The 16,449-nt window shown below is 41.7% G+C and overlaps 1 protein-coding gene across 4 annotated transcripts in view; it reads right to left on the bottom strand.

Moving 5' to 3' along the window:
* LOC110958292 (proprotein convertase subtilisin/kexin type 4-like) overlaps positions 1-16,449 on the bottom strand; it is a 230,409-nt gene that overhangs the window by 168,491 nt on the left and 45,469 nt on the right. For 3 of the 4 annotated variants that reach the window (XM_051956577.1, XM_051956574.1, XM_022204760.2), the window contains one exon: positions 8,863-8,968. The exons of the other annotated variant lie outside the window; for it this stretch is intronic. In XM_051956577.1, the coding sequence (XP_051812537.1) occupies positions 8,863-8,923 (61 nt within the window). In that variant the 5' untranslated portion in view covers positions 8,924-8,968. The remainder of the gene's footprint in view (positions 1-8,862; positions 8,969-16,449) is intronic. 4 annotated transcript variants of the gene reach the window in all.

Consider the following 16,449-nt stretch of genomic DNA (forward strand, 5'->3'; position numbering starts at 1 on the left):
ATGCTCTGTTTGGTGCTGCAGTGTGTCTAAGTGCAAAAATGAAGGGAGCTGGACTTGTTTGAGTTTCTTGAGGATGTTTGAACTCTCATCTAAAAGGCTTCTTCAGTTTTAACTAAGCAGACCCATGTAGACTATTTGGTAAGGAATGAACAGACCTGTATACTGGGGAAACAAAAGCCGGGATGTGGAGGATAAAGGGCACTCATTTGAGCACAGCAACGTACACAAACATTTTGGCCAGAGAAGACTGATGATATAAAGGAGTAAAAGAAGCAATCTATATCGAATTGGAACAACGTTACTAAACAGATGAGATGGTTTCAATTACAACACCACTTATAAGGCGGTCCTGAGATTCCTCTTCAGACAGCTTAACATGCATTCACATTTTAACTCATGATCCAAACAGTCAAACAAGTGTCAGGATAACGATAACAATAACAATAAAAGTTTAACCGCCTGGGACTGAAAATCTCCACAGACATGTTGCAGTGTAGCACAGGCCAGTATGCTAATACTGGACTGTAAGATTTCTGATATCCTGTTTTCTCCTGTCTACACTAGAAGCATTTGCCCCTTTGAAGGAACTGACATGTGTCCTTTATGATCATCTTTTGCCTAAATTTTAGCAGATGCCTCATCAGTTTTATAATATAATATACAGTGTGTTCTGACAAACACTGAGAGCGACTTACACTGCAGCTCTAATTAGATCACTTCTCCACCTACATAGCACCAGGATCAGCTGGTCATCCTACAGTCATGGCAGCTGGCCAGAGTTTGTTTTATTATGTGCTTATAATATAATTATACCAGAATAGGTTGTCTGAGCGTGGGCTGACCTATTCTTTCCTCCCAAATACAGTGCAAACTGGTTTCATTAGTTGCGCCATTGCATTACATGTTATTTCTCCATTACATGACTTTAGTATAACAAAACAAGGCAATTATTCCAAATTATTTTAGTGATAAAATGTACACTACTTTAAATGGTTGGGGAAACATAAAACATATGTAGTTCAGTAGCTTTATGTGAAGAGAGGAAGTTCTCTTTATAATTTGCATGATCATATTGATTAGCCTTTAAATTTTAGAAAAGAAACAGTAAGCTAGTTGAAGTAGGTATAGGCTTGTTAACGTTGAACTTAACTGTGAAATGATCATAATTATGTCTGGTCATCTCAAAAATGTTTTCTAGCATTTCTAACTTTAACAAACACATCGTAGATTGTGTGAACCAATCAAAGCCACGAACCTTTGCTGGTATCTATTTGCCAGAAATGGCAACTAAAAGCTAAGAAAAGAAACAAAAATAAAAAATGTGCAGGCTGTGTATGATGAACAGAGAGCAGCCATCCTTTTAGTCAGTTTAAAGCCTTTCCTAAACCAAAGACAAATCAAGTGTAAGGAATGCATTAGAAAGTGTGCTGATCTGTTCTAATGTAAATGTTAGCATGTCCAGCTAGCTAGTTTGCTACAAACAGTAGTAAGAAATTGCTGGCTTATTTTCAAGGTAAAACAGTTTATCATTAGATGAATAGATTAGTTACATATAAGTGCATTTGGTTACTGCTCATTCAAAATAAAGGATTGTCCATTAATTGCTAAGCCACAGTATGGTGAGAGAATAGAGTTCAGACTGATAATAACAGTCTGGCATCCTGCTTTAGGTTCACACTGATTTGCTGAAATATCAAAACCACCTGACTAACACTGTGACGTTCCTCTGCTTCCAAAACAGCTCAGGTCCCTCAGGGGATGGACATGGGACCCTAGAGGTGTCCTTTGATGTCTGTTGCTGTGATGGCAGTGGATCCTTTGGGCCCTGTTGGTTGTAGTGTGCATGCATGCTTAAAGGGATTGGGCTGTGGACTCTTTGGCACGTTCCTGAGCAGTTGTTGTGGTACAGTGGCATGCATTGTCCTGCTTTTGGAGACTGCTGCCATTGGAGAATGTCCCTGTCATCAGAGTCTGTGGTAGGTCCGCAACAATGTTTAGGCAGGTTATATAAATATATGTATATAAATATATGTATATGTAAAGTAACTTAAATAATGTAAAGTTACTTCTAAATAACTGACAGGACTCCAGGTTTACAAGCAGAGCATTGCATTGTAACAAGATAACCTATGATGCACACTTTACCTGCCAGTGGTTCTAATGAATAATCTTAGCTAATACTGAGCAGGTAAGCTCAGAAAATAAAAAAGTTCGAACAGTTGTCATCTTTCTTTTGTTTTCATTCAGTATGGAAAGCCTAACCATCTTTAGCCTGCACATACAAGAACAGTGACTTCCATGATTTCTACACCTGGACTTTTTCCTGTGTCATGCAGCTGGAAACATTAAAAGTTAGTGGAAGATGCCAACCGTCAACCAACTATGTATGCCTAATAACTTCATTTAACAATACAGAAAAATGCTGTTTTTTTAATTATTTATTTTAGCTTAGTAGTTGCATATTTTGTTTTGAAAACAGGTTCCCATCTTTAGACTCCTTCCTTTCTTCCTGTGTTTTGTGGTTTTGGTAAATGCCGCCCTGCCCCCTAGTGCACACATTAATACTATGTCCAATTATGATGACTGACACCTACGTGAACATCTGCACACATCATCTGTTGTGGTTTTAGACTTAAAGGGACAGAGGCATGTTCCAGGCTGAACAGAGTGTTAGAGGGAAGTAAAAGCACAAACACACACAAATAAACAACAACAAAAAAAACAGGCCCTCTATTCAGCCCCCACACATCTTGCTCCATTGCTCCAATGGAGAAAAAGAGGAATAAAATAGAGTGACCCTGCCACTAGCAGCTCTCTTTCCCCCCCCACTGCTCTCTTCTTCCTCCCCCTTGCCGTGTGAAATCAAATTTCCATGTGGCTCCCGTATCTGTTGCACAGCGAGGTGATTTATCAGGGATGCAAAGAGCATGCAGAAACAATCTTTATTACATCCATTTCCTGCTTGTCAGCCGGGATCATGTTGGCTGTTCATTAAAGGCGCGGCGCAGGTGAGGAGAATGCATCCCGATGCCTTGATAGATTGTCTGCTCCCCTGTGGTGACAGCAGCTGGATGGATTGAACAGCGGGGGGCGAGGAGGGAGGGAAAAAAAGCGCTGACTCCGTCGCTCCCCTTGTCAGACACACTTTTACATGGCCGGCCAGTGTCATTTCTACCAAACAGCACCACACACACACACACACACACAACAGGCTTCTGACAGTCTTTGGACTTAAGCCAGGAGCTCGCCTTAATGCATGGACGCACACGCACTGAGAGCATACAAGTATTTACAGACACTGAGGAGAAGATACTGAGACACACACTGTAAAGATGAGGCTTATCTTATTACACAGTTACAAACCTTCGGCTCTCAGTGTTGAAAACAAAACCCAAACACCACAAACTACAAGATAAAGTGAACAATTTTAACTACAACAGCTTTGCCCAGTTCAAAAAATACAGTTAACTACAACTTTCAAAAATATCAACAGGACAGTAGCTCACTACTATTTAAAGCCATCCTACAATAAATACTAACTTAATAACCAAAAACTGTGCTCATGCAGGTACACCTGTGTTGCCTAGCAACTACTCCGGTCACTTACTTTTTGAGGACTTTGTTGCTCAGTGTAAAGATAATCGTGTAATTGGCGTTATTATTTTGTACTAAGGAGAATCTCAACAGCAGCCGGCTGCGTGCTCAGTGGCTGATGTGAACACATTTCTAATGCAAAGTGATTAGAGAAATTATGGCCGCTTTGGTTATCGCTGCAGTAGGAAAATACAAGTTGGGATGGAAACAGATCATTAGTAAGACCGAACTCTAACAGACCACTAACATACACACATGTATAAAGCATCATCAGTATTGTGAATTAAAAGCAGAATTTTACTTTTCTGTAACATTTGGATTTCTTGTTTTAGCTTCATTGGTACGATAACGCAGTTTAATTCAATCATACAACGCCAGCTGTTCTGAAATGACTGCAAAACATGGAGTAAATATTCTGGATGGCTAATATCAGGGCACTGTAATACTGAAGATGTTAAAATGCCTTCAAATGACAGTTTCTCAAGTTTGGACCATGTACAATGACATCAGCGATAGAGGAGACTGAATTAAAAGCAACTTCAATTACACAGTAAAGTAGTGACAATACTAAAGTTCATTATCTAAATTGACTTGTCAGTGATGCAGTTTTTCTGAAGACTCTGACCCACTCAGTTCTACTGTGACACTCAACACCAGCAGACAGTACAGTAAATACTATTTATACTGCGTGGACACACCTCATTAAGTCAATCAGCTCTGGTTGTAGAATATCAAAAATACAGCTCTACCTCTTAGAGCGGCTACGTAAGCCTTCATAATCAGCCATAAAATCTTTTATCACACCTCCTACATCAACCAATAGATACATACGCTATGACAACATAAATGCAGCTCTGCATCTATATTAGGCTTACATTATCCCCTCAGTGCAGTGCTTTTCAAGGTGCAACTATAAAATTCTACCTTCAGCTTACTGTGGTGTCTAATTCCTACCACATAAAAAAGAAGAAATGGGACAGTGTCTACACCTGCTCCAGGGTGCATTACTGGCTCAAATTGATGTTTACCCACATATATTTTTACATCCTATCCTGAAATCTCGCACAGAGCGGAAGAAGACAGCATATCCAAAAAGAGTTATTTCCATACACTTGACAAATCAGTGTGAGATATAACAGCCCTGTATTATAGGGCCCACTGCTCTTCGGATTACCTTTGACATTGTTTAGTCTTCTTTGTGTAAATTCTCATTACTCTTCATCCATCAACTCATCCATCGCTTTACCTCCATCTCCCAGTGAAAGGTTGCGTCTCGTGTTTCTCTGTGTACCAATGACATGTAATGACAATGGCGTAAGCGCCGATCGATACGGGAGTGCTTCTAGCCTGCCTGGCCCTGACGGACAGAGGCCGGCGTTGATAGCTGGGTGACAGGGAGGCTGTTGTACAGTAGCAGGACAAGGTGGGTGGGGGAGGTGGATGCAATTTCTCTGATGAATCTATACCCTTAACCCACTCGCCGGGCATAATCCTTTGACGACAGACTGCTTATGTTGACGTGCACAGTATGTGACAGCTGTCTTTTATTCTTCCTATAAAAGTGTCCAGGGGCCTCATTTATCAAACTATGCATAGTTCTTAATGTGTGCTTAGAGGAACTGCCCAAACAAGATAGTTGGTATTAATCAAATGTGTGTATTCGTGCTTTTATTCTAGGAAAATGAAAAATCTCACCTAGTCTACATTCTTACGCGTACAAGCTGATTTACATACAGAAACGCCTCCAGAATGTCATACATGATCAACTCAAGCTTTCATGTAGAGTTACTTGCTATGGATGAATTTAGTAAGTGAGGGATAAATAGGAGCTGAAGATACAGAAGGGGATAAAGGGTAAGAAGTGTGTCTTCAAACATCACTGTTTCCATACTTTACTTTGTAATACTACTGGCTCAATGGTTAGCACTGACGCTCTGCAGCTAGAGGATCCCCGGTTCATGAGCCGGGCTGGGATCTTTCTGCACAGAATCTCCATGTTCTCCTGTACATGTGTGGCTTTTCTCCAGGTTCTCCAGCTTCCTCCCACAGTCCACAAACATGCTGAGGTTAATTGGGGATTCTAAACTGTCTGTAGGTGTGATTGTGAGTGTGATTGTTTGTCTCTATGTGTAGCCCTGTGACAGACTGTTACCTGTCCAGGTGAACCCTGTCTTCACCCTCAGTCTGCTGGGATAGACTCCACCCCCATGACCCTAATGAGGATTAAGTGGTGTATAGATAATGGATGGATGAATGAATGAATGGATGGATGTTAAACTGCACAATATCTGGTGTGCACACCTGATCAGGTTTCTCCTCCCTATCACCAAACAGTTTTATTTGACATCTTTAGGCTCATTGTGGATAAAAAATGACGATAAAACTCAAATGAAATTTGCAAAAATTAATGAAAGCAATTAAAATGCATTGTGTTAAAGCTATTAAATTATTGGTACATAAACGCAACAGTTCTTTATCAATGCAGATTGATTACAATTGAATCAACCCAGTGATCTGATCTGGTACTTGAAAAGGAGGATCAAACTAAGACATAGTTACATAATGTCATTATCATACTAAATCAAACACATTTCCATTTCAAAATAAAACAGTGAATGCACATATTCAGGAGAAAAAGCTGAAAATCAATAAAATATGCTTAAAGGCATTATGGAGGATTTTTTTGTTTGTTTATTTAATTTGTCTGATTCACATAAAATGAGTACACTGACCTTTAGTGGACTTGTATGTATGGTTTCTAAAAGAATAAAAAATAAAAAAAAATAACTGTGGACATGGCAGGACCTGAAAAACATCAGCCAATCAATGCGCTCGGACCGAGGCGTTTGGTTTGCTCCCTTTCCTGTCAATCAAAAATCTTCCGGCTCAGGCCTAGTTACGTAGATTACGTACGCCTTGGACTTACGTGTTTTGTGTATGTGTTGCTTTGGTATAGCTTCGTAGTTAGCTGGCGACTTGTTTTGCTCATCTTTTTTTACATGATGGCAGATAAAGATACAGAGGGACCCAGCCATAAAAGACAACTTCACGAGTCCTACGCAAGTTTCTGGAGGGGGGCGTTTCTTCGTAAATGTTAAGAGGGGGGAGGTTAGAGGGGGGTGAGGGAGAGGTTGTATGTGCGCATGCGCATGCGCATGCGCATGCTACGTTCAAAGTCGTAGGAAATTAAATCTCCTCTAATGCCTTTAAATGAGGTTGGTGTGTGTTTAAGTGAAATTTACCTGTTATTACTCGAGGGGTTTGTCTGTGCACAGATTCTATTTGTAGAAATGAGCACAAGTTTTACAGAAAAAAAATGTGAATGCACCCAATTGATAAATGAGGGCCCTGATTTTATTGAGCTTTGAGTTTTTAAGGGTTATGCTAGAGTTCATAAAGTACAGCAATAACAGAAAGCTGATGTAACTATATCTAACTGTGCAACTGTGAGAGAACAGTCTGAAACAGTGGAGTCAGAGCAAACCCAAACCCAGTTATACAAATTGAAGGTGGCACGGTGAATGTGATTCAACGGCTGTGCAGGAGCAGCCTCAGATGCCAATTACATTACCTCTAAAAGAGAAGGATTGAATTGGAGGATGGAGGTAGAGAAGGACAGTGGAGGAGGAGGGGCCGGGGCGCTTTCACTCAAAGAAAAATTATTTATTTCATTGTGATATCAAAATCAATAGGCATCGATTGAAAGGTGGCTAAAGGTGAGCGTGTACATGATCCTTCAGCTGTGAGAGGCAGACTGTCCAAGAAAGGAGGGAGGCAGAGAGGGAAGAAAAAGAACAAGGAGGAGGGAGAGAAAAAAGAAGAAGGGTGGACAGAGGAAGAAGTCACCTCCTAGTTAACAAAGAGGGAACAGCAAAAAAAAAAGAAGAGGAAAGGAGAAAAAAGGAAGAAAGGAAGAGATGAAGAGCGAAGGAGAAAGAGTGAGGGAGCTCTTGCCCAGTGGAATCAATACAGAGAGGTGGAGCAGAGTACAATAGCCTCAGAGGAGAGCAGATTCAGTGGTGCAAGTCTAATACTCTGTGTCTCATTCACACACACATGCATGCACACACACATACATTAACACATACACTCTCTCCCTCTCTCTGAATCCTTTTTGCTTTCTCCTGACATTTCCCTCTATATCCTTCCTCTATTTAATTTCTTTTTCCTTCTCTCCTGCTTGCTTGCTCATTCTGTATCCACCCTCCACCTCTGTACACACACACACACACACACACACACACACACACACACACACACACACACACACACACACACACATATATAGAGGGTCTGTCTGTATGCAGAGGGATGCAGAGCAGAAAGAAGGCCTCCTCTCCACAGCAGCTCACCACAACAGCAGCATCTTTCATCGAAACCAGACACTAAAAAACTGACGCACTTAAACGAACAAGTGGTAAGAACACACACACAAAACACAGTGCTTCTTAGAAGAATGTCACTTTCACACACACACCGCCGAGTCAGAGGCACTAGGATGCAAAAAGAAAGCACCACATGAACACTTTAACACACACAGACAAAACAGCACACTCCAAAAACTACTCCAGCTCTATCAGCACTTGAGACTAGTGAGGCTTCAATTAGTTCTTGATGAATGAGCCCATAAGATGCCGCTCTCTCATTTCCCTTGTTGCCAGATATCCCAGCAATCAGAGAGAAATGAATTCTCATTGTGGCGTGACTGAGACGAAGATGACGGTGGTAGGGTGGTGGTGGTGGTGGGATGTGGGGGGGTGCCAACATAAATCATTCACCCTCTCCTCTCAAGGCCACAGTTAAGTTTCATCACGCTGAAGAGTGTTCACTATCCTAAGATGTTTTTGGGTAGGACACAGCACAGTCTGTCTCAAAATGCTGGACGAGGGATCGCTGCAATATGCAAATTCCTAATTGATATGTATTTATTTTCTCAAAAAAAATTATGTGTTCCTGGTTAAGCAGGGGAAAAAAATCTATGATTAAAATGAAATTAAGAACTCACCCAGAGAGAGTGCTGGTACAAACCAATATTTTGTGTTTGCAAACATTCAAAAATATTCCACAGTGCTCTTATTTTGCAGCCAGAAAATTTAGTATAACCATCCTAATTTATTCAGTATAGAAGATGTAGAAGTGTAAATGGTCCAGTCAGAGTAAGAGTGTGTGTGTGTGTGTGTGTGTGTGTGTGTGTGTGTGTGTGTGTGTGTGTGTGTGTGTGTGTGTGTGTGTGTGTGTGTGTGTGTGCTGCATTGAAGTTAGACTCACCATCATCAATGATGCTGACCACAACTCCATCACCAGTAATATTGTTCCTCCAAACCGGCATCACATTCAGGTCAAACCCACTGGAGTTGTATTCACCTTGTGCAAACTACACACACAGGCACAGGCACACGCACACACATACACGCACACATGCACGCACACACACACACACAGAAAAACATTATTACCACAACTTGAAAAGGACAACTGTGTCTGTGGTACTTTTACACCTGAGCCACACTGTTCACCTCACATTTGTGACGCTTGCTGAACCTTTTGCTTTTCATTTCGGCACTCATGTTAACAGCAACACGGCTCAGTTGTGGCTGCAGCAGTGTTTTATCTGCTGCAGCCACAGATTTGCCATGTCGCCTATTTTTTCGTAGTCGTGATGTGTGGTTCTCAGCAAAAACAGATCAGGAAAATTATCTTTTGGTAGTCATAATGAAATCATACAAGCAACGTTACACCTTTCACTACACTTCAATGCCTATTTCTGCATTTTAAACATGCAAAAGTTCATTTTCTGAACAGTTTTTAAAATGCAGGTTATTAAATGAGAGAGCAGAGCATATATGTGTACTACAGTTCTAGGAGAAACCCAGTGTAGGATATAACTACATTATGTCAATAAGTTAACAGAACAGTAGGTGAAGGGCCGTGTTTTTCCAGGGCTCTTTCTTTCACTCTGAATGAGGGTAAACTAAACTCAATATAAATTAAACTTATAATGAAATGAAATCAAACATTATATTGTTGATGGCCATTATCAAAGGCAAACTTAATGTAGAAAGACAGGGCTGGCTGTGGCAGTGCTGCAGCAGTGGAGGCAGTCTTCCTGTCTTATAACACAGACATCGATGGTGTGCAGGATCCCAAAGAAAGAATATTTTTGTTGATGGAATAATAAAGAAATTATTTTTCCAATCATGACAAATGCATTTGCTTAGTTTTAGGTTTCAGTCTAAAGTATCAACAAGAATGATGAGCAGCATGTCCATCAGTAGCACATTTCAGATGGATGGATCTATGAGACTTATTTCCAGTTAAGACTTCAAATTATACTACAGCCTGCCCGGGGACACGATCAATATAGTTATTGATTATTTGTAATCAAGGAGACCAATAATGTGATATCTCATATTAAACCCGACACCCAAATGAAATTAAAATGAAAATCTTGGTGTCAAAACTTAGAATGACAACATTTGTTTATGTTTAATTTAAAAAGACTTTTCCACAACTATCCTTCAGTGTTGATAGGCTGTCCTTCATGATGTGAAAACAATCAGACAGTGCAGCGGGTGGAACGTTGCTCAAGATCACAGAGTGATGCCAGATAGAGTGAGTTGGCAACTGCATCACAGCTAAAGCAGCAATTTTTAAAAAATGTATTAAAAAACAATACCGATTATCAGAAAAATGCTGAATATCGACTCTGATTATCAGCCAGACTGAAAATCAGTAAACCGTTACTGTCTACTAATGATGTATGAACATGCTAGCTGCAGAGTTTGTGTTCCATGTGCATGAATGCATATTTACTAAAGTCATCAGGTTGTGTGTCCGTGTCAGAGAACTTGTTCACATCCTAAGAGGCACTCACAAACAATATGTGGGTTCAGAGGCCTAGACGGAGCCCAAAGAGTTCATGGGCAAGACAGGTCTTTTATCCTTGCACCTCAAACCACATATTATCCACACACAAAAACACATAAATCTGCACACTGCTGCACAGCAATGACCCCACCACTGTAACACAAAAGGACCATTGCAGCAGCTCCCATGAGCCTTTGTGGCACTACAAACTACATACATCCACTTGAAGCTTGCAGCTTAAATGTTAAATCTGCATGCAAACACATGCTCACAGGCAGACAAACATACACTTAAAGGTAGTGCAAAAAGGTAGTACACAAACTGTCTTACCGAAAATGTCAGCAGCTTCCCAACACTCTCCTGCCCACACACACACACTCACGTACTCACACACAAGCAATTTGATATTCAAAATGAGTGCTTCAAGAGGCTTCAACTCTGTTGTTGTTATCATGATGAAGAGAGAGAACAGGAAAGAAGGGAAGAGGAAGCACAATGGGAAAAAATGGCTCAGTAGGGGGGTAGAATGTGTGTATGTGTTTGTGAGTGCGTTTGTACGTGTGTTTGGGGAGTTGCATCTGGAGAGTAGCGATGCTTTGTAGTGTGTACGAATAAAGCAGATGAATGGAGGCAGCTAGCAGGCTAACGTCCACCAGAGCACGAGGACTGGCCCTGGGGAGACGATACACACACACAGACACACACCCATACACACAAACAAGCTACACTAGAACATATGTGTGCAAAAAACAGACACACACCTTTGTGAACTTGGATATAAGCCCACAGAGAGGCATCTTGAACGCTGATTCACTTCACATACACACACTTATGAAGTGATGGCCAACAACACAAGCTCCCTATCTCACACACACACACACACACACACACACACACACACACACACACACACACACACACACGTTTGTACTTCTATCTTAGTGAGGACATCCATAGGCGTAATGCATTTCCTAGAGCCTTACCCTAACCTTAACCATCACAACTGATCGCCTAACCCTAATCCTTACCCTAACCCTAACCAAACCTCAATTCATACCTGTTCTCTAAAAACAAGTCTTCACCCTCAAACATGGCTGTTTCAAAGTGAGGACCGGCCAAAATGTCCTCACTTTGTAAAAATGTCCTCACTTTGATAGTTAAATGCAGAAAATGGTACTCACAATGTAGCAAGTACAAGAACACACACACACACACACACACACACACACACACACACACACACACACACACACACACACACACACACACACACAGAATCAGGCACAGAATTATAATCATTCTCTGAAGCACTGGAATGTACCCGTCCTGTCTCTCAAACATATACACATTTGTGCACACAAATGCATGGGAAGTTGTGAAAAGTTCACACGACAATAAAGCACAAAATAAAAACACACACTTTCTCTATGCAGAAGACAAATATGTAAACAGAATGACAACAAAACAGTCTCTTGTTTCTCTGCCTTTATCTCAGCTGCCCCTCAGCGAAACTATACAAACACACACTCTCTCACACACCAGGGTGTTCTTGGCTCAGAATGGGCCTTTGGGGGAGCGACTATGCATAGCAGTAAGCATGATCCGTCTGTGAAGAGTACAGGCAAGATGATACTTGGCAGAAATCTTTTTTTTGTTACTGCTGACCACTTAACAAAAGTGTATGTTATAGCTGTGCAAATAAAACATCAGTTCTTAAAAGTGGTGAAAACACTGAACTGCTTTTATATTCTCAGTTGTTATCATTTTGATGCTGGTGATTTTCCTTTGAGGCTGGCTAAGACCTCTTTGGGAGGCACGGGAAATTCTGCAATGTAGGAAAAACCCTGACCGCACACACATACACCATCCACAGCAGCCACAGTTCAGGAAGCTGTATGGATTTTAGCAGCTTTGAACGTGCTCCTCTGGAGGAGCTGAACTCAGCCTCGGCGAGGGCACAATAGGATGCACTTGCCTTGTGTGTGTGTGTTTGTGTATACTTCTCACCGATCGTGTACACACCAGCTTTTAGTGAACATAAACGCAAAGCTAACACACACACACACACACACACACACACACACACACACACACACACACACACACACACACACGTTTGTACTTCTATATTAGTGAGGACATCCATAGGCGTAATGCATTTCCTAGAGCCTTACCCTAACCTTAACCATCACAACTGATTGCCTAAACTTAATCCTCACCCTAACCCTAACCAAACCTCAATTCATACCTGTTCTCTAAAAACGAGTCTTCACCCTCAAACATGGCTGTTTCAAAGTGAGGACCGGCCAAAATGTCCTCACTTTGTAAAAATGTCCTCACTTTGATAGTTAAATGCAGAAAATGGTCCTCACCATGTAACAAGTACAAGAACACACACACACACACACACACACACACACACACACACTCACACACACATATATATTCAAGTGGTCCTGGCAGGCTACTAACCCTGAGCAGATTACTGACCCTCAATCAATATCTACGTCCACCAGAGGCTGATTAAACACAACAGAACGAAGGCAGGAGAGAAGGCCGAGTGAGTGGGAGAGAGACAAAGATGATTGAGTGATTGATAATTATGCTCTATGATTCACTTTATGCAATCAGCCTACATAGTTAAAGTTAACTATGCGGTACAATCTGTTCAGTATATGTTGTACCACGTGCAGGAAGATGCAACAATATTGTTGACTGACTTTCCAGATTATGAGGTGACCACTTGCAACAAACTCCTTTCATATGAAGAAATGCTCAGTCAGATTTATCTTTCATGTCTGCTTCGTATCCCCCCCCCCCCATCTTCTCTCTGTGCTTCCTCCATTTCTGTCTCAACCAACCTCCGCCCCGTCCTGACTCCAGCCCCTCCATCTTGCCCCAAGAGCTGAGCTGTCAATCAATCTGTTACTGGTTGCCGTGGTGAATCTCTGACCCCGCCTCGTTCTGCCAGATTACTCTCTCACATGTCAGTCAAGAACATCCGCTGTGTGGATTGGCTGAGCCCTGCTGCCCTGCTATGCGAGTGTGTATCCTTGGCAATACCACTCCAGAGGCTCATTACAAATACAGGTTAAAATGACGCTGTTAAATGTAACCTGGAAAGAATAAAAGAATAATGGAAGCCAATGACAATTCTATGGTAAGCAAACACAGCAGTCAAATTATTGAACAAATTCCAAAATCCTATTTAGAGGAACAAAACCTAAATATGTTCTTGAAGATGTCTGCTCACATGCGGCAGAGAAGCATTCGGAAAGACGGGCTGCAATGTTGCACAACTACTGCGTTGTAAAGATGAACACGGGTTGATCATTAACCACTCTTTATCGGCGGAGCTGTGTATCCCACTTCAATATTTTCTTGGTATCAAAGGAAATGTGGAGCTGCTGTCACTGAGTGGGGACCAAAGGCGACAAACAGCTCAAACAGGTGTGAAGGTAGAGTGTAATAAACACGCTTCACTTAAAACATCCCCCGCCGTATATATAGTGCCTCGAAGAGCAAGAAATAATGATCTGTACTGGACGATACAAAACGATACATCGTTACTACAATAAAAATAATCAGGTCAAGGTCATACACCCCAAAAAGCACATCTATACTACGTAGAGATGGCCTGGGTGCAATATGAATGAAATCCCTCAAGTAGTTCCTGAGATATGCTCCGGAAACGAAATGCGGACGTACGGACGGACGGACGGACATACGGACAGACGCGACGACGCCAATATCCCCCTTCGTGCCTACGGCACGGCGGGGGATAAAAAGGTGTTCAAATGTAGGATTTACCTGAACTGATAGCATGAGGCTTTATCTAGCTAGCTGGGCTGTCAAAAGACACACAAAGACAGATTCACTAAGTTTCAGGTACACCAGTTTTGTCACAGTGGACACATTTTTGAATGTATGTGCAACGAAAATAGTCACACGTTACACTGCTTAGGAATTACAGCCATTTTGATTTTATTTTTGTACATGGTTGTTCCATTTTTATAGGATTGGTCAAACTAGCATAATTATTTATTCTTTAGGCCATTGACCGCCTGAAGGCTGGACAACATGGACATCGTCGGATGCTGGGTGTGTCCTTTGGGATATTTTGCCATTCCTTTCCAGAGGTGGGTAGTAACAAGTTACATTTACTCCATTATATTTACTTGAGTAGTTTTTTTGATAAATTGTACTTTTATGAGTAAATTTAAAGCACAATACTTTTTACTTGAGTATGTTTGTGGATATGAAACGCAACTCTTACTCCACTACATTGCACTTCATGGCTCGTTACTTCTCTTGTTATCTAAGTGATAACGCATATACTTTTTTCATTTTGCTAGATACACACTTCCGCAAAAAGTTCTACCACATGACTGTATATCACCAATCCGAGGTCGTCATTCAGTCACATGACCACACAACTGCGTAGCTGCCGGGCTCATATCTGTGGCGCGCACAGACCTAGCTGGTGGACAGAGGAGGACACACGAAAAATGGCAGAGGCAACAACGGTGTGCGCTGCGGAGGAGGAGGGGGAGGGGGAGGGGGAACACCCGTGGCCTTACATACGGAGCATGTTTAGCCTACACGCGTCGCAAAAGAGCAGCTACACTATGCGGTGTCTTCTGTCTCTCTCTGTGTCTGTCTGTCAGTTCTGTCTGTCTCTCTGTCTGCAGGGTTAGAGCTTAACACTAGCCCGCTAGCCCGAGGCTAGTGCAGATATCCACGGGCTAGTGCAAAATCTCTGCTACTAGCCCGTGTTGGCTAGTGCAAAACTTTTTAAGTTCACTCTATTTCTATTGTAATGTATTGTTGATGTCATTGTTCATTGACACAGGTAACTGTGTTGCACCATGATAAGTGCTTAACTTGCCACAAGATAGGACCACTATACAGAATCTGTAACTCAGGGTAGATGGCAGGGCAGTGAGGTGGGGTGATGTCAGCCATGTTTGAAAAGTTTGCTTGAAATGTGAGTGAGGAGATTTGCAGTGAATTTGCAAGATAGCATAGCTTTAAATGGGCTTATCCAGATGGCCAGTGGTTCTGAGCGCAGGAAGCATAACCTGGTGAGTATGGAGATTCAAGAAGTCTCAAAATCTGTTAGTTTTTTAGAATTGAAATACATGTGACTTTCAGATTGAGAAACAGGTGTTCCTTAGTGCTGTGTCAGAGCCATCAGAGCCTACGTCATCAACCAGCTGCATGCGCATCATGGAGCCAGAAGTACTGCTTCATATCATTTACCTGGCATTGTTCGCACCACATGAAGTAGCAAAACTAATAGCTAACACTGAACTATCGGCATCATAATGTTAGGTTGTTGTGTTTTTGGTTGTATGAACCGAAATACTCAAGAAGGATTTAAGTTCTACCGCATACCAAGGGGCTCTCGGCTAGGGTTGCCAACTTTCTCACAACTAAATAAGGGACAGGTGCACAGTGCCACTAAAAAACATCCTCTCAACTCTCTATCGTAACTATCAGGTAGCGATACTCCTTCCTGTTCAGTGCTAAAGTTATTGATCTGCATAAGCAGCACATGGCTAATTGAATATTCATGAGATAAGCACGGTGGAGCCAGTTAGCATTCTAAAGGCTATCCAGGCTAGCAGCGGTGAAGACGTAAAGCTGATGGAGGGATAAAAAAACAAAGGGACAGCACAAAACTACCAACAAACGGAGGACAACACCTAACTATTACTGGACCGGAGGAGCCATTTTTCACGGCTGGATGTTTAAGTTTCAGATGAACAGCGGCTGCAGCTAAATTCATTGGCTTATGAAGATCATAAGATCATCAATGGGTGAGCGACACAGTTCATTTAAAATGCAGAGTTTTTGTTGGGGTTTTGTTTGGAGGATATGTGGCTGTGAGCTGCTAATCAGAGTTTAAATGCTATGGGCTAACTGGGAGTTTACTCAGGCTTGGTTATTTAACGTGTGAAATGAAACCAAGGGCAGATATGAAGC

This window comes from Acanthochromis polyacanthus, chromosome 12 (genome assembly GCF_021347895.1).
Source record: "Acanthochromis polyacanthus isolate Apoly-LR-REF ecotype Palm Island chromosome 12, KAUST_Apoly_ChrSc, whole genome shotgun sequence".
NCBI lineage: Eukaryota > Metazoa > Chordata > Actinopteri > Pomacentridae > Acanthochromis > Acanthochromis polyacanthus.